Source organism: Podarcis tiliguerta (genome assembly GCF_965153285.1).
Source record: "Podarcis tiliguerta genome assembly, chromosome: 7".
Taxonomy (NCBI): domain Eukaryota; kingdom Metazoa; phylum Chordata; class Lepidosauria; order Squamata; family Lacertidae; genus Podarcis; species Podarcis tiliguerta.
Genome location: NC_139540.1, coordinates 16052128 through 16077757, shown reverse-complemented (window position 1 = coordinate 16077757; position 25630 = coordinate 16052128). Strand labels below are relative to the sequence as shown.

At 45.5% G+C, this 25630-nt stretch overlaps 1 protein-coding gene across 7 annotated transcripts in view; it reads right to left on the bottom strand.

The window, feature by feature from the left end:
- SAMD12 (sterile alpha motif domain containing 12) overlaps positions 1-25630 on the bottom strand; it is a 209992-nt gene that overhangs the window by 26186 nt on the left and 158176 nt on the right. For 4 of the 7 annotated variants that reach the window (XR_014513768.1, XR_014513770.1, XM_083450765.1 and 1 more), the window contains exon 5: positions 21267-21329. The exons of the other annotated variants lie outside the window; for them this stretch is intronic. Coding sequence is in view for 2 of the 4 variants with exons in the window: in XM_083450765.1 (XP_083306891.1) it covers positions 21310-21329 (20 nt within the window). In the remaining 2 variants the exon portion in view is untranslated. The remainder of the gene's footprint in view (positions 1-21266; positions 21330-25630) is intronic. 7 annotated transcript variants of the gene reach the window in all.

Below are 25630 nucleotides of genomic sequence, written 5' to 3'. Positions count from 1 at the left end.
TGCCCTGTGCCTCCATGGACAGCTGTGAGTCCAAAAGGCCTATCTTGTTCAGCATCTTGTTCTCACAGTGGCCAACCAGATACCCATGTGAAGCCCAAAGCAGCGTTCTCCTCACTTGTGGCTCCCAGGAAACTCCCTCTGACAGTGGAAGTAGAACTTTTTATGAGAGCTAGGAGATAAGCATGTGCAGTTCCAAAGTGCAGTTTGTCTGTGTTTATGCAATTTCAGAAAACAAGAACATACGAAGGTCCTGCTGCCCAGGAAAAGGGTACACACAGTCCAGTATCCTCATTCACACAGTGACTAACCAGACACCTATTGGTTTATCAAATGCTTTATCTCCTTTAAAAACAGTGGCGTAGCGTGGGTTGTCAGCACCCGGGGCAAGGCAAGTAATTTGCACCCCCCGCTGCACTGTCCCTCCCCCAGATAGTCCCTCGCTCTCTCTCCGCACCGCACGCCTGGCACCCCCCCTCGACAGTGGGCGGCGACCCGGTGGCTCGGATCGGATTCGCACAGCCAGCACTGCAGTGAGAGAGAGTGAGTGAGCCAGGTAGGGGCAGAGAGCGCGCCCCCCCCCCAAATGTTGCACCTGGTGCGGCTGGCCCCCCCTGCACCCCCCACGCTACGCCACTGTTTAAAAATAATAATAATCCAATACAATTTCAGTAATGGATGAACGTCTGCCCCCACCTCCAATTTTATTATGCTATGAATCCTGCAAGTCCATTCTGGTTAGAGTATGGATTGCAGCCTATGGGATGCTCACAAGCAGCACACAGAGTACTCTTAGTTCTCAGCCCACTCTTTCTTCATATCCCTGTAGGAGAACCTGGAATTGTGAGGTGCTCAGGCAAGATGGCTATTACAGTGACAAGGAGCAGGGAAACAAGTGACTGGCTGAATTTGGGAACAAGGATGTTCTCAGCCCCAGTCCCAATCTCACATTCCTTCAGTCAAGAGTGAATTCAATCTCCCACCTGCAGGGCAGCATAAATGGTAAACTGCTAAGCTTGGGGGGGGGGGGAGTTCCCCGTTCAAAACATGGTTTTCAAACTGTGGGTCATCTAAAATGTGTGATTTGTTCCAGGGGGAGAGAAAACGTTTGCACTGTTCCTGAGAATTAGCTTCCCATGGTTGCTTTTCTGTGTAGATTTCTAACTGGCATAAACTTTGCCCAACTTTGTTCCTGACTGCATGCTCCAAAAAGTTGGAATATGTAGATACGTGAACTGGGATACGTAAACCCCAAGAACTCCCATACTGCCATTCCACCCTCTTTCCCCAACTTCATCCCACTAGTGGAGTCGGAAGTTTTTAAACCAGCCTTTCTCAACCTGTGGGTCCCCAGATGTTGTTGAACTACAACTCCCTTCACCCCTAGTTAGCAAGGCCAGAGCTCAGGGATGATGGGAGCTGTAGTCCAACAACATCTGGGGACCCACAGGTTGAGAACCACTGAAAACAGAAAGCCTAATTGAACCTTATGTGCTCAGCAACCCTCTGTCTGAGCAAGAGCAATGGGAACATCCTGCTAGTCATTTCCATGCTGTCTACCATGGGGTGCTGGTGTGCCATGAAAAAACTGCTGATGTGGTGTGGAAAATGAAGGAAATCAATTTAATTCTCAAGCCACCCATCCACAAAGGAGGCTGCCTGTTGAATCTCTTTGGCTACAAAGAGCTGGCTCTGTTTATTTATTGATTGCATTAATATCCCACCTTCTCCTCCAAGGCATATATCTCCTCCTGTCATGGGCTGGATGAAGCAGAGGACTGGTGCGAGGCACTTGCTGGGGAACCCCCCACAGGAAGAAGGCTTAGAGCCTGAGGACTGGTGGTGGAACGACACTAAGTGGTTAGAGGGAGAAGAGGGAGAAGACTGGAAGGAGGAGGAGGTGTTGGGAGCTGAAGAGGCGGCAAGGTTTAGTGAGCAGGGAGAGGCTGTGGCAGAGAGCAGTCCACACTCAAGGGGCAGGAGGGGGCCAGAATACAAAGATAAAGCAGGATCAATGAGAAACAAGACAACAGAGCCTTAGGCTGCTGGGAAAGGAACCAGGGAGGAGCCTTAGAGAACGGTAGGAAGGCGGAGCGCTTCAATCCTCACAACTGCTTCATTGAAGAAAGACCTACTGGGAAGGCTTGCTGTGCCCCCTAGGACTGAGCTGTTTTTTGTTTCTTGAATAAAGAGTTGACTTCACTTACACTGGGTGCTTCATTGTTTTATTGCAGACCTATGCTTGACCAGTTCCTGACACCTCCTCCCCATTTTATCCTCACACCAACCGCACGAGGTAGATTAGGCTGAGAATAAGTGATTGTCTCAAGATCACCCACTGAGCTTCGTGGCCCTGGTCTCCCAGCACTCTAACCACTACACCACGCTGTTTGCACCATGGTCTTGCCACCTGCTACCAGCAGCATCCCAAAAGAAGCTCTCCTACAGCGAGGACAGGGAACATGTGGCACTCCAGCTGTTGTTGGCCTACAACTCCCATCAGCGCCAGTCAGCATAGCTAGTGGTCAGGAATTCTGGGAGTTGGAGTCCAACAACACCTGTACTATCCCAAGTTTCCCACCAGCCCTGCTATTCAGCTCTAAAGTTCACTGAGCAATCCTGGGCCAATTGCTCTTTATCTTTTTCTCACCTGGTTCACCAGCTTGTGAGAATAAAACGAGAGGGATTATTTATGCCTCCACAAGCTCCTTGCAATTAAAATGTTCTGAAGGACTGCTGACTGCACAGCCCAGCCAGGCTAACAAGAAAAGAAAAGAAAATCTCCAGAGCAACAAGATTTTAGGCAGTGAAATAAAAGTGTAAGATGCACTGTACTCCAGCACTTTGTGTCATCAGACTTGGCATGCAGACCCAAATATGTTAGCAGGCTAGGCGATAAAGTCAGCTTTATAGACATGATGTCAAGTTGAATTTGGCTGCATTTAGAAGTATAGCCTCACACCTGGCACACTCCTTTAACCAGCCAGATTTGAAAGTGGCTGTAAATCCCCAGTACGGCTATGATTTAAGCCTAATGTCTAGTTAGCCTAAATGTTGATGTGACTCTTCCATTTCGTTCCTTATATGCTTTCAACTCAGATCATGGTGAATTCTTGCAGAGGGTGGGTGGCTGTGACAGATGGGGCATTCTCCGGAAAAGCTATCCCAATTCTAAAATGTTAGAAGTGTTTCTAAAGAGATTTGCTATCACCCTGAAGTTGTGATCAACTTCCCAGCACAGGTAAGCAGTGGTGGCCCCTCTACATGTTGTTGGACTATAACACCCATCAACCCTCTGGGATGTGAAACACATAGCAGTCAAGTACAACATTCCTAGAGTGGACATGCTAGGGAATGCTTTGTACCAGCCAGGAGAAAACTTCCTGTTTCTTCCTGAGTTGGGACAAACTTCCTCTGCATGTGACTAGAGGTGAGCATGGCCTAACCTGGACACCTCCTTCTTTTGCTCCTCTTCTCCATTTTGTTTTTCTATGTGTGAGCAGAAGTGACTGCCTGTCTGCAGTCACTTGGGACTAACTCCCTTATGGGATAGTTCCACATGTATATATACTTTTGTAACCTAAGTCTGCCTTCAGGGATCTAACTGTGAACTGAATTAATGTGAGTAAACTACTTTTATATTGACTTTAATAAGATTGTCGTGCTATTCTTTTTAAGAGGGACAAGAAGGGATCTTACCAGGAATCTTATACAGTGGTACCTCGGGTTAATTACTTAATTCGTTCCGGAGGTCTGTACTTAATCTGAAACTGTTCTTAACCTGAAGCACCACTTTAGCTAATGGGGCCTCCTACTGCCGCCGCGCTGCCGAAGCACGATTTCTGTTCTCAACCTGAAGCAAAGTTCTTAACCTGAAGCACTATTTCTGGGTTAGCGGAGTATGTAACCTGAAGCGTATGTAACCTGAGGTACCACTTTATAGAGAGGTTCAGACGAGCCTGCAACAAGCAAACCACAGTGTGTTTAAGGGGGAATGTTTAAACTCTGCTAAGACATAATGCAAGTTAGGAAGAATATCATTAAACAATATATCCTCTCGTGCTTCCCTGAACATTCCCACAAACCCTCGTTGGCATAGGCAGCGGTGGGGGATGATGGGAACTGCAGTCCAGCAACATCTGGTTCTCCATCCCTACTATATAGCAGAGGTTTCTCTGAGCTGCCCCCCTGCCCCAAAGTGAGGTTCTTCCTTACAATGCCCCACAAGGGACTGGGAAGCACAGCCTCCCCAGCCAGCCCCAGAGGCACCATTGGCCTAGGGAGTTTATAGCCAGGGCTGCTGCAACTAACAGCTGTGCAAGCCTTTGGGAGGCAGAGATGCGAGAGGGCATTAGAGGAGGGAGGGAAGGAAAGAAAGAGGGACAGAGACCAGTGTTGCCCATGGCATCCCTGACCATCATTCAAGGCAACCCGGGGTGTCACAGCACACTGGATGAGAACTGCTGCTATATAGCATGCATTTTGGATGGTTCCGTCTTTACCTGGGTCAGACATAGGGCTCATTTGCCCCCCAGGTGATGGCTGTCTGCTGGAACCCCCATCCTCCTCCAGGCACGTGCATAAAAATTGGAGATGTTTCTGCTCCCTAGATAATCACGAGTTTCCCTTCGTAAAACACTGTAAAAAAAAAGTGAAATCCTCCAACGATGCAATGCTCTAGTTAAAATTACAAAGCACCAACTCTAAAATTAACTTGCTCTGGGATATCTTAAAATAGTAGATTGCTAGTTCTGAGCTTACGGGTGTTCTCAGTTAGCTGCCGCTGATGAAATATAAAAGTGGTTTATTACACATATAATTATATATAAAATCCCTGCCCAGTACTTTTCCTTCCTAGTTCTACGGTAATAGCCTAAATGCATCCTGGTTGGCATAGACTACTATCAAAGGGCTATTGCATCATAAAACCTGCACTAAGCAGCAGAAACTCAAAGCCACACAACTCCATTTTCCTCTTCTTGACTCTCTCCTTCTAGTCCTGACTCTGCTTTGCCCTTTTAAAGCAATTTGCTTCCTGCAAGTACCTGCACATTCTTTGCATGCAAAAGCCCCCCTCCCCCTCAATTACTGATGTCTCCATTTAGGGTTTGGGAAGACTTTGGCCAGAAATCCAGGGCAGCTGCTGCCAGTCAGTGTTGACAATAATAATAATAATTTATTATTTATACCCAGCCCATCTGGCTGGGCTTCCCCAGCCACTCTGGGCGGCTTCCAACAAAACATTAAAATACAGTAATGCATCAAACATTAAAAGCTTCCCTAAACAGGGCTGCCTTCAGATGTCCTCTAAAAGTCTGGTAGTTGTTCTTCTCTTTGACATCTGGTGGGAGGGCGTTCCACAGGGCGGGTGCCACTACCGAGAAGGCCCTCTGCCTGGTTCCCTGTAACTTGGCTTCTCGCAGCGAGGGAACCGCCAGAAGGCCCTTGGTGCTGGAGCTTAAGTGTCCAGGCTGAATGATGGGGGTGGAGACGCTCCTTCAGATATACTGGACCGAGGCCGTTTAGGGCTTTAAAGGTCAGCACCAACACTTTGAATTGTGCAAGCAAGACTGACAGATGGTCTAATTGGATATAAGGCAGCCTTCCTATGTATGTTTCCAGTCTATACGTACTTATTTTGGAGTCATCCCCATTGAACTCAACCATTTGACTTGGGCTTGTTACCTTCACTCAATGAAAGGGGAAATAACCATGCCAATCCCAGGGCTGGCATAATCCCCCCCCCCCCTATTCCAGAGAAATGCCTGGGGGACAAGAGGGTTTGGAACCAGCAAACCCTATCTTCCCCAGACATGCCCCCCCAGAACAGTTGCTGCACTGGAAAAACTCTCTGACTTCTCAGCCTAGATAGCTCAGTTGGTTAGAGTATGGTGCTGATGATGCCAAGATTGCAGGTTCAATCCCTGTATGGGATAGCTGCATATTTTTCCATGGGGGGGGGCGGGTTTGGGCTACTAGACGATCCACAGGGTCTTTTCCAACCCTACAATTCTATGATTGTCCCTTTCTTTGAAAGAGGAGAGGAAAACCAGCAGCGTCCAACAGACTGCCTGCCTGCCCTTCCTGGAAGCTTAGGACTTAACCATCTTTTTGCAAGCTTTATTAATTGACAGAAAGCATTTTTTCATTTACTGGGCAATTATTTTTTTTAATAGGTTAATTTTTTAAAATAAATATAAGTACTTAGCAACAACCGCAGGAGGAATCTTAGAAGGGGCATTTCCTCCTCTTCCCTATTCTCACAGTGGAGAGAATGGCTGTTCTAATTCGGCACCAGCTATGACACGCAACGCACCAGAGGGCAAGGCATTTGAGTCATGGGGGAGGGGGGAAAGTTCAAATGTTGCAAAATCAGTAATTTTTAAAGCATTAACTTGCAATTAAAAATACTTCAACAATCAACAGCCTGCAGCATCAGCATGGGAAAAATGTTTCCAGCTACCCAACACTTTATTCGCAAGGTTAGCAAGTTGCTGCAGGAGAGATTCTATGAGCAATAGCATGGGAGGGGTGTTTCCAGGACCAAGGTGAAACTGTCAAAACCCCTTGCTATTTTTGCTATTGCCAGGAGATGTGGTGCTGTTAATGTGAATGCTGTTGTATTTATAGCACTGAAATGTTCTTTGCATGTTGTTAAAGGTAAAGGTAAAGGGAGCCCTGACCATTAGGTCCAGTTGTGGCTGACTCTGGGGTTGTGGCGCTCATCTCTCTTTATTGGCCGAGGGAGCCGGTGTACAGCTTCTGGGTCATGTGGCCAGCATGACTAAGCCACTTCTGACGAACCAGAGCAGCGCACGGAAACGCCGTTTACCTTCCCGCCAGAGCGGTACCTATTTATCTACTTGCACTTTGACATGCTTTTGAACTGCTAGGTTGACAGGAGCAGGGACCGAGCAACAGGAGCTCACCCCATCACAGGGATTCGAACCGCCAACCTTCTGATTGGCAAGTCCTAGGCTCTGTGGTTTAACCCACAGCGCCACCCGCATTCCTTGCATGTTGTTACATTTGCTGTTATGTTATTGTTTTTTTTTTTTTTAATCTTATCTTGAAATTGTTCTTGTGGTGGATGATTTTGAGATGTATTTCAGTTTTCTTTCTTGTAAGCTGCTTTGAGCGTGATTATTTTTGTGCTAAAGCAACATACAAATCAAAGTATGAATTATTATATTAATTTTTGCTAATTGAAAAAACAACAACACACAGATAAGGTAGCTTTCGGAGACAACATAAACTTTTTAATCCCCTCCCATAAATTATTATAACTTTTAAGAATGTTAGGTAAGGTTTCTATAAATATGAATGATTCACTGAGCAATTCTTCTCCTTGGCTTTTATCCTAGAACACCAGGGCCAGCCTACATGTTATTTAAAAAAAGGAAATTAAAACAGAAATAAAGCAAAGGAACAGCAACTAACTTAAAAAAAGTAGTAGTCTTAAAAGGCACTTCTGCTAAGGAACAGCAGGCTAATCAGCATCATGACTTTATGGAACTTTTGATAAGATTTGACAGCCATCAAATACATGGCCAATTGATTGGTCAGTTGACAAATATTTGCCCAGTAAATTGAAAGACGTGCCAACCAAAGCACACCATCTAAAATCAAAGTTTGCACGGTTATTTTACTCATATGCAAGTTTATGCTGCTTTAAGTAATTAAGGCTGCAGTTCTAGACCCACTTACCTGTAAGTAAGCCTCATTAGACTCAATGAGACCTACTTCTGTGTTTACATCTTAGCAGACATGTATAGGACTGAGGCGGCTCTTTCCTGGGCATCAGCCCTACTGAGCTCTGAGTAACTTATTCTTAAGTGACTTATTCCTAAAAAGGCATAGGATTGCATTGCAAAACTCATTTGATCCATCACTAAGATTTCTTTAACTGAATGACCAGAGTCCTAGTCTGGAACTTGTGGATAATGAGTGATGACACAGTGGGCATGTCTTGGTGGGTAGTAGGGAAATCAGGGTGGAAGGTCCTCTCTGCCCAAGACTACCTTCAGGACCAAGGGGCGTGGAGGCCTTTTTCACTTGTATTTCTTCCTCATCTTCCCACATCCTGGAGAGCCTGTTACAAAACACACCCCACCCAATGTTGTTTTGTAGATGTGTCTTCACATGAGCCAGTGGGATGCACAGAGACCACTTGAAAGCATCTCCATTAGGACGGCCAACTTTTGATTTCAAAAAGGCTGGTCTTTCAGTGGGCAGAAAGAACTTGGCAGACTCTTAACAGGAGAAAACCTACAGGCTCAGAGTTATTGCCAGCAGAGACATCACCTTGCCAACAAAGGTCCGTATAGTTAAAGCTATGCTTTTCTTAATAGTGATGTATGGAAGTGAGAGTTGGACCATAAAGAAGGCTGATCGCCGAAGAATTGATGCTTTTGAATTATGGTGCTGGAGGAGACTCTTGAGAGTCCCATGGACTCTATCCATTCTGAAAGAAATCAGCCCTGAATGCTCACTGGAAGGACAGATCGTGAAGCTGAGGCTCCAAGACTTTGGCCACCTCATGAGAAGAGAAGACTCCCTGGAAAAGACCCTGATGTTGGGAAAGATGGAGGGCACAAGGAGAAGGGGACAACAGAGGACCAGATGGTTGGACAGTGTTCTCGAAGCTACCAGCACCAAACTGCAGGAGGCAGTGGAAGACAGGAGTGCCTGGCGTGCTCTGGTCCATGGGGCCACAAAGAGTAAGACATGACTAAATGACTAAACAACAACAGCCTACGTTTGCATCCTAATGCATGGTGTTGTAGAGAGAAGACAGTTTGAGAGCAATTCCTATATGCAGATGTTGTGGGCAGGGACTGCTGCCTTGCTCAGACGCCTCTGTCTCCCTTGGCTTTGAGTTGGGGCTGAGACCGGGTACCTTGGCTTCTTAGCATGCGTTCTTGAACTCTGTAACCCATACAAGCGCAATAAGTGGAAATTCTGTTCCAAATGGTGAACGGCTGCACATGAATGATTCACTGCATGGAAGCTGAGAGTTCCCAGGAACTCGTGCAGTGAGTCACGGCCACCAAGTGTCAAGTTCCTTGCCTCAGGGTCCCAGTGTCTGCCTGGTGACTCACCAGTCACCCTTCCTGGTCTGAGGATGTGGCTCTCCCAATGCTCCCAGACTCTAAGGATGACTTCCTTACAGCTTCTCTCCGCAGCCATGGAGGAAAATGTGATTAGGGATGGGAAAATCTGCCTTAAATTCAGTTCCCCACATTCCCCCAACAATTCACATTAAGATAAAATAAAAATCCTCATGAAAATTCATTATCATTTTAGTGCGAATTTCTCCTAATAAACATGTATTTGTTTGCAGTTTTAACTAATATACCCAATTCACCCTGATATAATGGATTTGTGTGTGTTATTTTTGGCAATATATGCATGTTGATGCACTCTCATATATGCATTGTTGTACAGGTTGCCTGCATTGCAAAATCTGGAGAAGTGTGAATTTTGAAGGATGGCTGTGCTTCGGTTTGCCTTCAAATGCAAAATTAATTGAACTCCTCCCCCATGGGACTGCAGAATCAGTTGTGGGCCCTTTAAGGAGACCCTACAACTCTCCTAAGAGAGTGATGGCCCTGGTAAGCAATAAGAAGGCAGTGAAGGGAACAGCATTTTGGGGCCCACCTCAGGTGCCAAAATGCTTTGGGCTGACCCTGTACAGTGGTACCTCCGGTTGCGGATGGAGTCTGTTCCGGAGCTCCGGTTGGATCCCGAGGTTTCGGTAACTGGAGGTTGCTGTTCTGCACATGCGCACGGCACAATAAAGCACTTCTGCGCATGCAGGGTGAAACCCAGAAAATTACTTCCGGGTTTGCCGCGTGCGTATCCCGAAGGATACGTAACCGGAGGTGAACACAAGAAGAGGTCATAGCTGTCAACCTCCCCCTTTTTTTGCAGGAAATTCCCTTATTCCAGCATCATTTCCCGCTGCTATCCCGGATTGTTAGATATCCTGTAGACTGTCCCCGGGACAGGTGAGGCTGCTGATCCCTTATTTTCAAATCTGAAGGTTGACAGCTATGGAAGAGGTACCACTGTGCTACGTTTTTCTTCCACTACTTGTTCTATTCCGTTGCATACTCCTTAACAACTGATGCCCCACACTCCCTCTTCATTTCTTACACTTTAACTGTAAGCTCAATTCCTGCTTGCTCTCAATCTCCCCTCAAGATGTTTGTCTCCTCCACAAAGCCTGCTTTCCCACAGACTAAGGTTTATCTGCTAACCCAGGGGTAGCCGGTCTCTGAGACTTGGGCGTCCAGATGAGTTAAGACCTCAAGTGGTCAAGGGGGATGTTTCTGCTCAGGCTTTCAGCTGAACATGCGAGGGCACAAACTGTGCAGGGGCTGCGAACGGCATCCCTGCACTTATTTCGTTTCATTTGTCGCCTCGTGTGAAAGCCTCTAGGTGACGATGTACAATAAACCATAAAACAATTAAAATACCCAATTACGTTCAAAATGCAGTACATAATAGGGCCTTAAAAACAAAACAGAAACCCTTAACGAAAGCGATTTCAGCATCTTCGCAAACCTCTAAGAACAGGGACCACCGTGCCAGTAATACTAATCACTGTCAGAATTCCACAGGGACTAAAATAACATGTCTAAAATATTAGAAAAATGGTAAGAAGACAGAGAGAATAAAGTCTTTGCCTGGGGCTTAAAAGACTTCAGAGTAGGTGAAAGGTGAGAGGTTTTTTTTGGGGGGGGGGGGTCTGTGTGTTTTAAGAGGAGGGGCATCTCCTATCAGCTCCAGCCAGTGTGGTGAATGGCGAAAGACGATGGGAGTTATCGTCCAAAGCAGGGGTCTGCAACCTTTAAGACAAAAAGAGCCGCTTGGACCAGTTTCTGAAGAAAAAAAAACTGGGAGCCGCAAAACTCGTCATTATAAAAATAACCTTTTTGTCACTTTTTTATTATTTCTTTCTTTGACCCCTCAGAATTACTCCTCCTCATAGAAATAAACGTTAAATTAACAAGTTACCTTTTTGTGTGTGTGTGTTCTTCACTGCCCTTCAAAACAGTGACCAGCGTACATGCCCCCTTTCAATGCAGTGACCAGTGTACATGCCCCTTACAATGTAGCGGGTGGGCACACGCACCGCCCCCATGCGACGTCACAGCCAGTACAGCGCCCGCCACAGTGGGGAGTGTCGGGGCGCACAATGCGCCTCCTCCTCTCGCTAGTATCCACCCCGGAGCTGCGGCAAAGGTGTAAAAGAGCCACATGCGGCTCCGGGGCCGCGGGTTGCAGACCCCTGGTCCAAAGGATTCAGAAGGCATCAGGTTGAGGAAGACTGATTTACAGTACTGGTTTTCAACTGATGGGAGATGCAGCTGACCAGAGACTGCAATGAAGCTGCCATATAAATATAGGCTGGAAAACTGAGAAGTGAAACCCTAGCTGGACTAAAGGTGGGTCAGTCCCACCTTTGAAACTGTTAAATGCTATTGGTTTAAAGCAAGGATATGGCCTTGTCCGTCCTAGTCCACAGGATCAATGGTAAGGGACAATGGCAGCTATAGCCCAGAATTTAAAGCCCTGCATTAAGGAAAGCATTCAGCAAACAGGACACCCAACACAGAACAGGCTCTCTCTCTCTTGGTGCCCCCTGCTGTACTTTGGAGTGAGGGGCACTTGGGAGCAGGCCTTCTGAGGTGGGCTTTCACTGGATTATATGTGCCCTTGAACTGTTATAACAACAGCTCTTGTTTACCTGGAGGGCGAGAGGTGTGAGCCTGGCCACAACTGCCATTACTGGAACCCAGCAGGTTGGTTGTGAGGGAAGGTAGTCCTCAGGTTCCAAAAGGTCCCCCCTCCCTCCTGCTCTAGGGTGAGATCCCACTTTATACTGCAATGCGCTCTGTGTGGGGCTACCTTTGAAGGTGACCCGGAAACTGCAACTACAACTAATCCAGAATGCAGCAGCTAGACTGGTGACTGCGAGCGGCCGCCGAGACCACATAACACCTGTTTTGAAAGACCTACATTGGCTCCCAGTACGTTTCTGAGCACAATTCAAAGTGTTGGTGTTGACCTTTAAAGCCCTAAACAGCCTCACCCCAGTATACCTGAAGGAGCGTCTCCACCCCCATCATTCAGCCCGGACACTGAGGTTCAGTGCCGAGGGCCTTCTGGCGGTTCCCTCACTGCGAGAAGCCAAGTTACAGGGAACCAGGCAGAGGGCCTTCTCGGCAGTGGCACCCGCCCTGTGGAACGCCCTTCCACCAGATGTCAAAGAGGACAACCACTACCAGACTTTCAGAAGACATCTGAAGGCAGCCCTGGGTAGGGAATCTTTTAATGTTTAACAGACCACTGTATTTTAATATTTTGTTAGAAGCCACCCAGAGTGGCTGGGGAAACCCAGCCAGATGGCAGGGTATAAATAAATTATTATTATTATTATTATTATTATTATTATTATTATTATTAACAGTTGGATCCAGCTTGGGCCCACAAACTCCTAGGCTACATTCCCCCAAGGAATTATGGGAATTCTGTTACAGATTCTGAGAGGAGACCCCCTACTGCCCTGATAGGGCTGCTTAACTATGAACCCCATACTTCTCAACTGTCCTGATTTAATCGGGACACCCTGTTTTGGGGGCCCGTGTCCTTGCATGAGTCACCTGGCTCCTGAGAGATTGCAACTCTGAAAGACACACATTTTTTGGGGGGGGAGGGTTCATGCTCTCACATGGGTCATGTGACTCATGCAGAAGCAAGGTCCCCAAAAACGTGCACCCCAGTTTTCCTCTGTGGCATGTCGGAGGGCACACAATCCCTTTTCACGTGGACTTCAGAAACTGTAGCTCTGTAAGGCGAATAACCCTCAGCACCCTTAACGGAATTCAGTTTTCAGAATTATTTGTTTTCATATCGTAGCATATCACAGGGTTTAAATGAGCGGTGGGAATGTGGGCCCAATTGACCATCCCCATGTCAACTCTCCAAGTGGCACATTATGGATGCAAGAGCCTGTTGGGTACCCATGTACATGAGGAACTTGCCGCCCAGCTCTTCCTGAGGATCGGGCTTTAATTTCAGACTTCAAAGATTCCACCTCGCAATGGAAAAGAGGCCACTGTATAGAAAACACATCTTAGTATTCTGCACAGCTTCTCTCCACTTTTCAAGGGTGGAAGAAACTTTCCCAACAAGTCCTTACCATTATTAGTTATTAGCTGTTTCAATGTCAACTGTTCTTTTCTGCAACACCAATTAATTTGAGGTCCCTTCTCTTACACTTATTCTCAACGGCCTCTACATTTTTCCCAGTGTAATCCTTTATCGCTAAACTAGAAACATACTTAACGCTGTATAATTCAACTCTTTAAAGTGTCACATTGTACATCCACGGTTGACATGTTTCTTCCTGGCTCCTGTATTCTGTCTCTCGGTGTCACAAGTCCACAGCGAACCGGTATCCAATTTAGCACTCAATTGAGGCCTGATAGTTATTTAATATTGTTCTTAAAAGAGATTTCAGCCGCTGAATCGTTACACATATATACTGAAGAGCTCTGAGCGCTTTCAAACCCTTCTGATAAGTGATCACAAATTCTATGGGCATGCTTATGAAAGGCTGTGTTTATCTTGCAATTCCACAGCAGCACAGGAAAACACAAATCATCATACAGTCGTACCTCGGAAGTCGAACGGAATCTGTTCCGGAAGTCCGTTCGACTTCCAAAACATTCAGAAACCAAAGCGCAGCTTCTGATTGGCTACGGGAAGCTCCTGCAGCCAATTGGAAGCCATGGAAGCCCCGTCGGACATTCGGCTTCCAAAAATAGTTCGCAAACCGGAAGACTCACTTCCAGGTTTGCAGCGCTCAGGAGCCAAAACATTCAAGAACTAAGCTTTTTGAAAACCAAGGCACAACTGTTTTGGGTTTAGGATTCAGCTGCCTGAAAATCTAAGCTTTCATTTCAGAATTTTTAGAAAGCATTCCCCACCCACCCACAAGACACACTTGAATGTTTGTGGGCCACATCTGCTAAAATTCCGGAAGCAGCAGAGGTGGCTCAAGAGAATTTTCAATTACAGCAGTTGGGATTTAGTGGCATTCCGACAACTAGAATAAAATTGTGTGAACTGATCTTTAAAACCCTGTAGCAAGAATTATGCAAATGTTCTCTACTGTCATAACATGTACAGGTCACTGAATCCAGGCTTTCTAGATATATATATTTTAAATCAACTACAGCAAATATGCAAGGCCCTAGATATATGGAATTTTCCATGCTTTGGTTAATTTGATTATGCTACTTTCCACCACATCTTAAAAATCCCTAAAGCAGGGATGGGGAGCCTGATGTTATTGGACTCCATCTCCCAACAGACCCAGCCAGCATGGCCAATGGTTAGGGATCATATGAGTTGGAGTCCAACAAACATTTTTTTTGGGGGGGTATAGTTTCCCCATATCTGGGCTAAAGTATTTGAGGCATCTTAAGTTTAGGGGGAAAGATGGTGGAGGTTGCAGCGCTACGCCCAATTACACGGGTGCAAACCATACTGAAGTAAACTTGTGAAGGAATCGGCCTATTACGGAACCGGCTTATAAAATGATGCACAATGTGAGCAAAGCGGATGGAGACCCTTTGCTTTTTTTGTTAGAACTCGGGGTCACCCAACAACAGATTCAGGGCAGTGAAAATAAGGTACGTAGCACAGAATTAATTTAAGGTCTCCATTGCCTGAAGATGTGGTGATGGCTGCCCACTTAGATTAGATGGGGATGAGACAAATTCATAGAGGTCTATTAGGCAGTTACTATGTAAATGCACAGGACGCGGGTGGCGCTGTGGGTTAAACCACAGAGCCTAGGACTTGCCGATCAGAAGGTTGGCGGTTCAAATCCCCACGATGGAGTGAACTCCCGTTGCTCGGTCCCTGCTCCTGCCAACCTAGCAGTTCGAAAGCACGTTAAAGTGCAAGTAGTTAAATAGGTACCGCTCCGGCGGGAAGGTAAACGGCGTTTCTGTGCGCTGCTCTGGTTTGCCAGAAGCAGCTTAGTCATGCTGGCCACATGACCCGGAAGCTGTACGCTGACTCCCTCAGCCAATAGAGCGAGATGAGCGCCGCAACCCCAGAGTCGGCCACGACTGGACCTAATAGTCAGGGGTCCCTTTATCTTCTGTAAATGCACAGGTATCCAACCTAGACCCACCCACCCCGCTCTGCCAAATGTTGTTGTAATGCAGTTCCCATCCACTCTGTCTATTGCCTGTGCTGGGTCAAGCTGATGGGAGTTGGAGTCCAACAACATCTGAAGGGCACTCAGTTCCTATCTCCAGGTCTGGAAGAAGTGCTGCTGTATATCAGTAACAAAGCAAGACCTTTGTGGTCTTCCCAGAAGTATCTTGCTAGCCTCAGGGGAAAGCAGGGTACTGGAGTAGACAGATCAGGGATGGAGACCCTGTGCTCCAGGTACTGCAGAACTCCGACTTGCATCAACCTGAACCAAGCATGGCCAATGGTCAGAGATGATGGGAACTGCAGTCCACTATATTCGAACCACAGAGACCTTTGTTGTGATGTGCTTACCGCATATGTGTCCTACACCTAACAACAGGAGCATTCCCCCATGTGCATAGCTGGGGGCATTTAGTCCTCCAAATAATGGCAATCAATCAATGCCTGCAGTAGGCCAGGCAAGGGCGTGGCTGCCTTGTTCTTCTGTGGCAACACCATTAGGCCCAGCAGGCAGATCTCGTTCATGCCAGCTCCCTCTTGCTCCCCTCTCTTGTTTGCTGTGGCAACTGCTGTGGCAAATGCTCCCCTGCAGTGATTGATGATTCTCTGCATCTTAGCGGGTAAGATTGCATCAGCAGCACTTGGAAAGTAAATGGCACTGTCAGACTCCATTCCAGGGAAGCGCGAGTACTTGGGCCAAGCGCATTAATGAAAGCAGGCAGAAACAGACAAGTACAGAGTACCAGCACAATACCTCACTCACAGCCGTCACTAAGCGCAGCGTGCCCGTACAGCGCAGTAAGAGTCATTTGACTGTTAGTGATCGGCTTCCAGCACTGGCTGTCAACAAGCCAGACCATGGGAACTAACTGGAAGAGGACATGACTATGTGAATCACAGAAACACAGAATTTTAGGGTTGAAAGTTATCCACAAGGATCATCTAGTCCAACCCCCTGCAACGCAGGAATCACAACGAAAGCATCCATGACAGATAGCCATCCAACCTCTGCTTAAATACCTCCAAGAGAGCCAATGTGGTGTAATGGTTAAGAGCGGTGGACTCGTAATCTGGGGAACCGGGTTTGCGTCTCTGCTGCTCCACATGCAGCTGCTGGGTGACCTTGGGCCAGTCACACTTCTCTGAAGTTTCTCAGCCCCACTCACCTCACAGAGTGTTTGTTGTGGGGGAGGAAGGGAAAGGAGAATGTTAGCTGCTTTGAGACTCCGTAGGGTAGTGATAAAGCGGGATATCAAATCCAAACTCCTCCTCCTCCTCCTCCTCCTCCTCCTCCTCCTCTTCTTCTTCTTCTTCTTCTTCTTCTTCTTCTTCTTCTTCCAAGGAAGGAGAGTCCACAACCTCCTGAGGGAGTCTGTTCCACTGTCAAATAATTCTTACTGTCAGAAAGATCCTCCTGATATTTAGTCAGAATCTCTTTGCTTGTAACTTGAAGCCATTGGTTTGAGACCTGAATTCCAATAGGGAACCTGGAAAAGAGGAAGCTGAGAGGAGATACATCAGCCATCTTCAAATATCTCAAGGGCTGTCATATGGAAGATGGAGCAAGCTTGTTTTCTCCTGCTCTGAAGGGTGGGACGCAAACCAATGGCTTCAAGTTACAAGTAAGGGGATTCTGACGGAACATCAGGAAGGACTTTCTGACAGTAAGAGCTGTTTGACAGTGGAACGGTCTTGGACTCTTCTTCCTTGAAGGTTTCCAAGCAGAGGTTCTGTCATGATGCTTCCCTGAGATTCTTGCATTGTAGAGGGTTGGACAAGATGACCTTTGAGAATCCAACTATAAGATTCTATGATTCTATGAAACCTCCAATAAGGTTCTGTTAAGGAGTGTTTGCTTCTTTGTAAAGGTAAGGCCATTTCCACCATATTCTAGCTCAACAGAACACAGGTCAATGTGTGGTGATCCCAGTTATTAAAAGGCTAGTCTAAATGTTACAGAATACCAACCAGCAAGTCACTGCCTAGTACAGACCTGTTCTTATCTAAAGCTTCCCCTGTCACCTAATAATAATGGCAATGGAATTGTTCATAGAATCATAGAATCATAGAGTTGGAAGAGACCACAAGGGCCATCGAGTCCAACCCCCTGCCAAGCAGGAAACACCATCAGAGCACTCCTGACATATGGCTGTCAAGTCTTTGCTTAAAGACCTCCAAAGAAGGAGACTCCACCACACTCCTTGGCAGCAAATTCCACTGTCCAACAGCTCTTACTGTCAGGAAGTTCTTCCTAATGTTTAGGTGGAATCTTCTTTCTTGTAGTTTGGATCCATTGCTCCGTGTCCGCTTCTCTGGAGCAGCAGAAAACAACCTTTCTCCTTCCTCTATGTGACGTCCTTTTATATATTTGAACATGGCTATCATATCACCCCTTAACCTCCTCTTCTCCAGGCTAAACATGCCCAGCTCCCTTAGCCGTTCCTCATAAGGCATTGTTTCCAGGCCTTTGACCATTTTGGTTGCCCTCCTCTGGACACGTTCCAGTTTGTCAGTGTGCTTCTTGAACTGTGGTGCCCAGAACTGGACACAGTACTCCATAAAATGTTTCATAAAAAATATTAGATTGTTGCTTTAAACATCTTCAATGTGACTGAAAACTGGCACAGGTGGGCAGTGGACCCAGAACAGGGGAAATTCGTCTCCAAACCCCGAGGCTATCCAGAATGGGGTTATTATAAGAACATAATAAGAGGCCTGCTGGATCAGGCCAAAGGCCCACCTAGTCCAGCATCTTGTTCTCACAGTAGACAACCAGGACATGAGTGCAAGAGGGTCCAAAAATGCTGAGGTATCTGTCCAAAAGCAGAAGGATCTAGGGAAGCAATAGACAGGTTTGATACGTGTTCAGCCTGTTCTGGAGAGGACTACATTAAAGGATCCTCTGGAGTCAGATCCAAAGTTTTGAGGCAATCCATCTTTGTCACCTGAGACATAAGTGGCCTCTGTGGCTTAGATTGCCTTTTACCAGCTAAGGTTGGTGTGCCAGTTTCAGCCTTCCTCAAAAAAAGCACACTTTGGCACCCGCTTTAATATCTTTCCGATGCTAGGCAAAAACCCTTTTGTCTGGCCAGACCTTTACAATTTCACACAGTGCTGTGATTTATAGCATGATCGCTGGGCTTGTTTTCCCAACGCCCTGTTCCAAGGATGGGGAACCTTCAGCCCACTGGATGTTGCTGGGCAAGTCTCATCCGTCCTTGTCTTTGGCTATGCTGATGGAACCATGCAAGGACCAAGAGAATAATAGAATCATCAAACTGTAGACCTGGAAGGGACCCAAAGGATCATCTAGTCCAACCCCATGCAATGCAGGAATATGCTGTTGTCCTGTATGGGGATCGATTCTATGACCTTGACATTGTCAGCACTACTGACAATGAGAGCCAGCGTGGTGTAGTCTACCAGAGTGGTAGACTCGTAATCTGGTGAACCGGGTTCACTTCCCCGCTCCTCCACATGCAGGGTGACCTCAGGGTCCCTTCCAACTCTACATTTTTATGATTCTGTGATTCTAGGTGCTTATGGGATCTGAGATCATTCACAGAAAGGAGCCAAGCCATGCAAGTTTCCTATCCCTTGACAGTGTGGTGTAGTGGTTAAGAGCGGTGGACTTGTAATCTGGTGAACCGGGTTCACTTCCCCGCTCCTCCACATGCAGCTGCTGGGTGAGCTTGGGCCAGTCACACTTCACTGAAGCCTCACTCACCTCACAGAGTGTTTGTAGTGGGGGAGAAAGGGAAAGGAGAATGTTAGCCGCTTTGAGACTCCTTCGGGTAGTGATAAAGTGGGATATCAAATCCAAACTCTTCTTCTCTTCTACTACGCTCTAACCAACTGAACTATCCCTGGTCACAGGTTCTCCATCCCTGCTCTGCTCTAATGCATCACAGCTTCATTTTTAAAAAATATATATTGATCATTTGATCAAGTGATCTTCTTCAATCTGAACTGTACTGTATTTGCGATTTATTTTTATTTTGCACACTGCCCGGAGAACTCTTGTTACTGGAAGGCTGAGACACGGAATAAATAAGCAAAGGATGGGAAATCTCTTTAAGCACAGGAGGAAACAGGAAACACCTACTGGAATAGATATTAGCTGGAATTTACACCTCGTGCTGTAAAGACGGAAATATTCAAGTTTGTAACTGGACAGTCAGATGACCAGTTACAGCAACAGAGTTGATAGCAAATTAAAAATAAATGAAAAAAGCCAGACTTTTTCATACCTTAAAAAAAAAACCCTATTGGCCATTTAGCATGAATAATAGCTTGCATATGGTTGCTAAAAGTAATGGGACAATTGCCAAGCCAAGTGGAACAGGGGGAGAGAAAAGGTAGTAATTGAATAAGAAGAGTCAAGTGAGAAGTAATCTGCATCTTGGTTCATTCTAAAATATAGCGTCTTCAGCCTACAGAACAGAAACTCTACACATCATAAATAACAAATGGAAAAGTTTCCTTGGGCTAGCTAAATATCCAGCAGAGTGAATTTTCATTAAAGAGACACGAAAAATAAATGAAACCATCAGTTGTGACACGATCCCCTGGGGTAGAATGTACTTCAATCATAATCATCCATGTTTTATATCTCATTCTCTACTTATATCTTCTCAATAAAGCCAAGGATTCCAAGCTACGCTGGTGCAAACTGTAGCTACAAGTGGTAGGAATTGACCCACCGTCTGCAGAAATGACTGCATGGATCATTTGCCAAACTGCATCGTGAAATGAGGCTTATTTACAAGTTTAGCTAACCTTTTGGAATGTACTGCAATCCATTGGATAAAACCAAAAAAGGTGCTTCAATGGCTAGTACAGTGGGACCTCGGGTTACAGACGCTTCAGGTTACATACACTTCAGGTTACAGCCTCTGCTAACCCAGAAATAGTACCTCGGTTTAAGAACTTTGCTTCAGGATGAGAACAGAAATTGTGCTCCAGCAGCGTGACAGGAGCAGGAGGCCCCAGTAGCTAAAGTGGTGCTTCAGGTTAAGAACAGTTTCAGGTTAAGAATGGACCTCCGGTACGAATTAAGTACTTAACCCGAGGTACCACTGTAGCTGTGCCTCAGTTGTTGTTCTGCTTCAGGTGATGGTGCTTGTAGGCAGGTGAGGCATTTGGAATGGGATAGTCTATGTGGGACTCAGACTGGCGTAGGTTTAGGATGTTGCTTAAGCAACAATTCACTCCAGGCTGAGTCTGGGTGGTTAGCTCCATCCAAGATCCAAGTAGAATCATAGAATTGTAGAGTTGGAAGGGACCACAAGGGACATATAGTTCAACCCCCTGCAATGCAGGACTCCCCAGCATGGGGCTCAAACCTGCAACTCAGAGGTTAACAGTCTCATGCTGCACCAACTGAGCTCGTATTTTTAAAGGGGCCTGGCTTGTTTCAACAGCTGTAGGCTCCTACTGCTTGGGGGAGATGATGGTTGCAACGGTCGTCTGTGCAAGCAGGAAGGCCAGACACACAGATTTTTCAGTAGGATCACCTTGCCAACAAAGGTCCGTATAGTTAAAGCTATGGTTTTTCCCAATATGGAAGTGAGAGCTGGACCATAAAGAAGACTGATCGCTGAAGAATTGATGCTTCTGAATTATAGTGCTGGAGGAGACTCTTGAGAGTCCCATGGACTGCAAGAAGATCAAACCTATGCATTCTTAAGGAAATCAGCCCTGAGTGCTCACTGGAAGGACAGATCCTGAAGCTGAGGCTCCAATACTTTGGCCACCTCATGAGAAGAGAAGACTCCCTGGAAAAGACCCTGATGTTGGGAAAGATGGAGGGGACAAGGAGAAGGGGACGGCAGAGGACGAGATGGTTGGACAGTGTTCTCGAAGCTACCAGTGCCAAACTGCGGGAGGCAGTGGAAGACAGGAGTGCCTGGCGTGCTCTGGTCCATGGGGTCACGACTAAACGACTAAACAACAACAACACAATATTATTCTCTTAATTTGTTAGGTCAATCCATTAACCAATGTTTAACTGACTAAAAATATACCTGTGATAGAAGGGAGTGTCTTTTTCTAAGTCGATGCCTGCTGTTAACACATGGATGCAAGATCTAAAAACAAAGAAAACAACACTCATTGCTTCAGAACATTTAGTTTTACTCAGATGCAAATGCAACTGATGGATGAATGGATGAAAAACATATGTTAAGCCAATTTGTGATTGCTTTTAACCGGGTGGCTGCCAGTGCTGATTTTCAGCTGTGCATCTAGAATCTGAAGATGTAGTGTTTTGGACTGGTGGGTACCTTTCCCTGCTTTTGACAAAGCAACCAGTTTTCCCCCATGCTTCCATTCCTTTCTGCACTTCTTTGAATTTTGCAAAGCAGTTCTACAACCCAACATGCATTTATTAGAGGGACATCTGCAGTCAGATGAATATATTCCTCACAATAACATACAAAAAGGGATACATTGGTACCTCGGGTTACATACGCTTCAGGTTACAGACTCTGCTAAGCCAGAAATAGTACCTCGGGTTAAGAACTTTGCTTCAGGATGAGAACAGAAATCGTGGTCCGGCGGCGCGGCAGGAGCAGGAGGCCCCATTAGCTAAAGTGGTGCTTCAGGTTAAGAACAGTTTCAGGTTAAGAATGGACCTCCAGAACGAATTAAATACTTAACCCGAGGTACCACTGTATTAGGGGGAACCGCTTGCAAAATTGTGTATATTAATCAAAATGGCATACAAAAATGTGTCTATTAGGAGAAGTTTGTACTAAATGCTGATGAGTTTTTGTAAGGATTCTATTATTATTATTATTATTATTATTATTATTATTATTATTACAAACGAATGTAGGGGGACTGAATTCCAGAATCAGGAACATGAGAAACTAAAAGAACCAAAATTGGCAGATCTGCCTAGCCCTAATAATTCTTTTTAACCAGGGCTTCCGGAGCCGAGCGCCGGCGGTGATGGCGGCTTCCCTTTGATCCTCGGAGGGAAGAGCTCCAGAGAAACTGGGGTCTTACCGCTTCGGCGACGCGGTGGACCCTTGAAACCGTAGGCGGAGGAAGCCTACGGCCGTGGGACTCGGTGGGTGCCATTTGCGCCCCCCCCCAAACGTAAAAGGAGTCTGGTAAAGGCTCCTGAGCGGGGCGGGGGTGGCGAGGCACTGAGAGTCGATCGCTACTTCTCTGGAGTGACGTCGCGCAGCTGTTGCCGAGAGAGCGCCGGCTTTTTCCTGAGACAATTTGGATTACAAAAGAAAAGAAGTACCCGTGAGTAGGGGAAGTTAAAACTTCAAAGAAAAGCAAGATTTTGAATGTTGGATTAGAATTGGGACTTGAAGTAAAAGAGAGAAGTAATTTGAACCCGAAGCGGTAAGGTCTAAACAGGAAGCCAGCCTTCCGCTGTGTAAATAGTTTAAAGCAAAGACTCTGTGGACTAAAACCTTTAAAGACGTCTTTGAAAGGATAAAAAATCCGAAAATCTTAAGACAAGACCCCCTCTCCGGAAGCAGGAGAGGAGAGGGGAAAAGATAGGAAAGATATTTTTGCCTGCATGAAAGGTCTCTGTGATTGAGAAATATCGTCCTGAGCCGTCAAAGGACGTTAAAAGTCCCCCCCCCCACTGTTATTAGAAGGGGAGGGGGAAAATGGAGGGACATTCTGTCTGATCAAAGAGACTTATAAGACTAAGATATACTGCCTAGACGTTTGATTGTGAATAGATTTGGATTTGGCTAAAGGACAATAGAAAATCCCCCCCCAGGCAGCAGGGAAGCTGTCCGGACTGCCGTTTTGGTTTGCCAAAAGTGAAAGTGAAGTCTTAAAAGACTGTGAAAGACTGTGAAGCATTCAAAAGAATATTTAAGTGTTTGAAGGAGCCAGCCCACCAGGACAAGAGAATTCTACTTGAAACTTGGTATTGTGGACATTACTGTTTCGAATCGGTTGTGAAAAGAGAGAAGGTGATACATTGTATTTTTTTAATAGTAATATTTCCGAGGTCCCCCTGGTGGCTACTGAAATTACTGCAGGGATACAAAGTAAATAGAGGAAAATTCCACTCTCTTCCCTTGAACTGGTAAATAAGTTGCAGCTGCAGAGTAACCTTGAAACTGGTGGCTTATGGCAGAGGGAAAAGGAAAATTACAGCAATTTCAAGACAAAACAACAAGATCTGGTAAATCTTTTCACACGGGAAGGAGGGGATCCTTCCCTGAACCTACAGGAAGTGCCTCTGTTATACCCAAAGTAAAAGAAATGTCTGGGACAGAAGACCTTATTACTGCAGGATTTGCAAGGGTACAGGGATCCCTAGACAAACTGACACAAGAAGTGTCAGAAACTAAAAAACAAGTTGTGGAAGTAAAAAGTCAAGTTGAAGAAACAAACAAAGGGGTAACAGAGGCCTTCCAAAAGATAGAACAGAACTCTGCCAGTATAAAACAGAATACAGCCTCAATTAAGGAATTATTTGAGGCGTCGGTTGAGACAAGAAAAATTGCTGAGGAGGCAAGGGGGGTTGCAGCTGCTACAGAGGAGAAATTGCCACCGATGAGCAAGCAATTGGAGGAGTATAGAGCAAGATTTTCTATGCTGGAATTAAAAGATAAACAAACTAATCTGAGAATTAGAAACGTTCCAGAGATCGAGGAAGGAAGCCTGCGGGACCTTCTGACACAAGAATTTCAGAAATTTTGGACTTTGGAGCCTGAGAAGGAGGAAATTAAGATCCTGAGTGCCTTTCGTCTGGGAAGAACAAGCAAGAAGATCAAAATTAGAGACTGTTTGGTTACATTTAGAACCAAAGAAGAAAGAGACAAGATTTTGGGACTACATTTTCAAAAATCATTGATAATTAATCAATCCAAAGTCGAGATCTTCAAGGATATTCCAAAGCATCTTCTGGACCTTAGATCGAATTATAAAGATCTAGTTATTCAATTAAGAAAAAACCACATCATTTTCAGGTGGGAATTTCCGGAAGGACTCTCCTTCAGTATCAAGGGAAGAAAGACAAAAGTAAGATCAGTGGAAGACAAGAACGCCTTTTTAGAAGTTTATGGAGAGGACCTACAGAAAGGAACATTAAAAGTAGCAGATTCCTTGGAGTCATCAGAGGAGGGAGAGGAAGACAAGACAGGAGCAAGGCCGAAACGAAACAGAAAGAAGAGGACAACGCCGGACTTGACAGATAAAGACAAGACAGAGGGAGCATCTGGAGGAATATAACAGAATAAATTCATCATGTCTCTGCAACTTCTAAGCTGGAATTGTAATGGCCTCAACTCAGTTCGAAAGAGGAAATCGATATTCCATATTTTAAAGAAAGAACAATTGGACTTGATCTGCTTACAAGAAACACATGTGACCAGGCTCCATAGGAAAATTTTAATTAACAAAAGATTGGGTCAAGAATTTATCTCATCTGACAAAGTCAAAAAAAGAGTAGTAATATATGCCAAAGAGAGCCTTACACCAAAATTTATGTTTAAGGATGAACATGGAAGATATTTGGCAATTGAAATACAGTACCATGGACAGAAGTATCTGATAGTAGGAGTGTATGCACCAAACGAGGGAAAATCCGAGTTTTTTAAGAAGCTGCATGAGACACTGAATGAATATTTGGAATACAGTGTGATTTTGATGGGAGATATGAATGGAGTTGTTTCAACAAATATGGACAAGGCGCAACGACAGGTGGTCACCAAGGATGGTAGACTACCGAAAACCTTTTTTGATTTGACTGATAACCTGGACTTGATTGACATCTGGAGAACCAAAAACCCGTTAGGAAGAGAGGGAACCTTCTATTCTGAAGCTAAAATGACTTGGACACGAATCGACCAAATATGGATCACCCGAGGACTGGCACCAAATATAAAAAAGGTGGAAATCTGCCCAAAAACTTGCTCCGACCATAATGCAGTAAAGATGGGAATGAACTTACTACCAACTGGTTCTTTCAGATGGAGAATGAACGACTCTCTCTTCAGGGATGAGGAAGTGAATAAAAAGGCCCAGAAAACTTTGAAAGACTATTTCGAGATAAATTTGAACACGACGGTGGAGAAAAGAATCGTATGGGATGCAAGTAAAGCTGTTATGAGAGGGTTCTTGATACAACAAAATACGCTTAAAAAGAGATTACAAAAGGAAAGAAGGGAAAAGATCTTGGAAAAGATCAATGAAGGAGAAAAGAGATTGAGATTAAAGCCAAATTCAAAGGAAACTCTAAGAGAGATTAAATTATATCAAGTGGAATATATGCAAATGGTAAATCAAGAGATTGAGTGGAAGATCAGACAAATGAGACAGAGAACTTTTGAATCTGCAAACAAGTGTGGGAAATTATTGGCTTGGCAAATTAAGAAGAGACAAAAGTTGAATACAATAACAA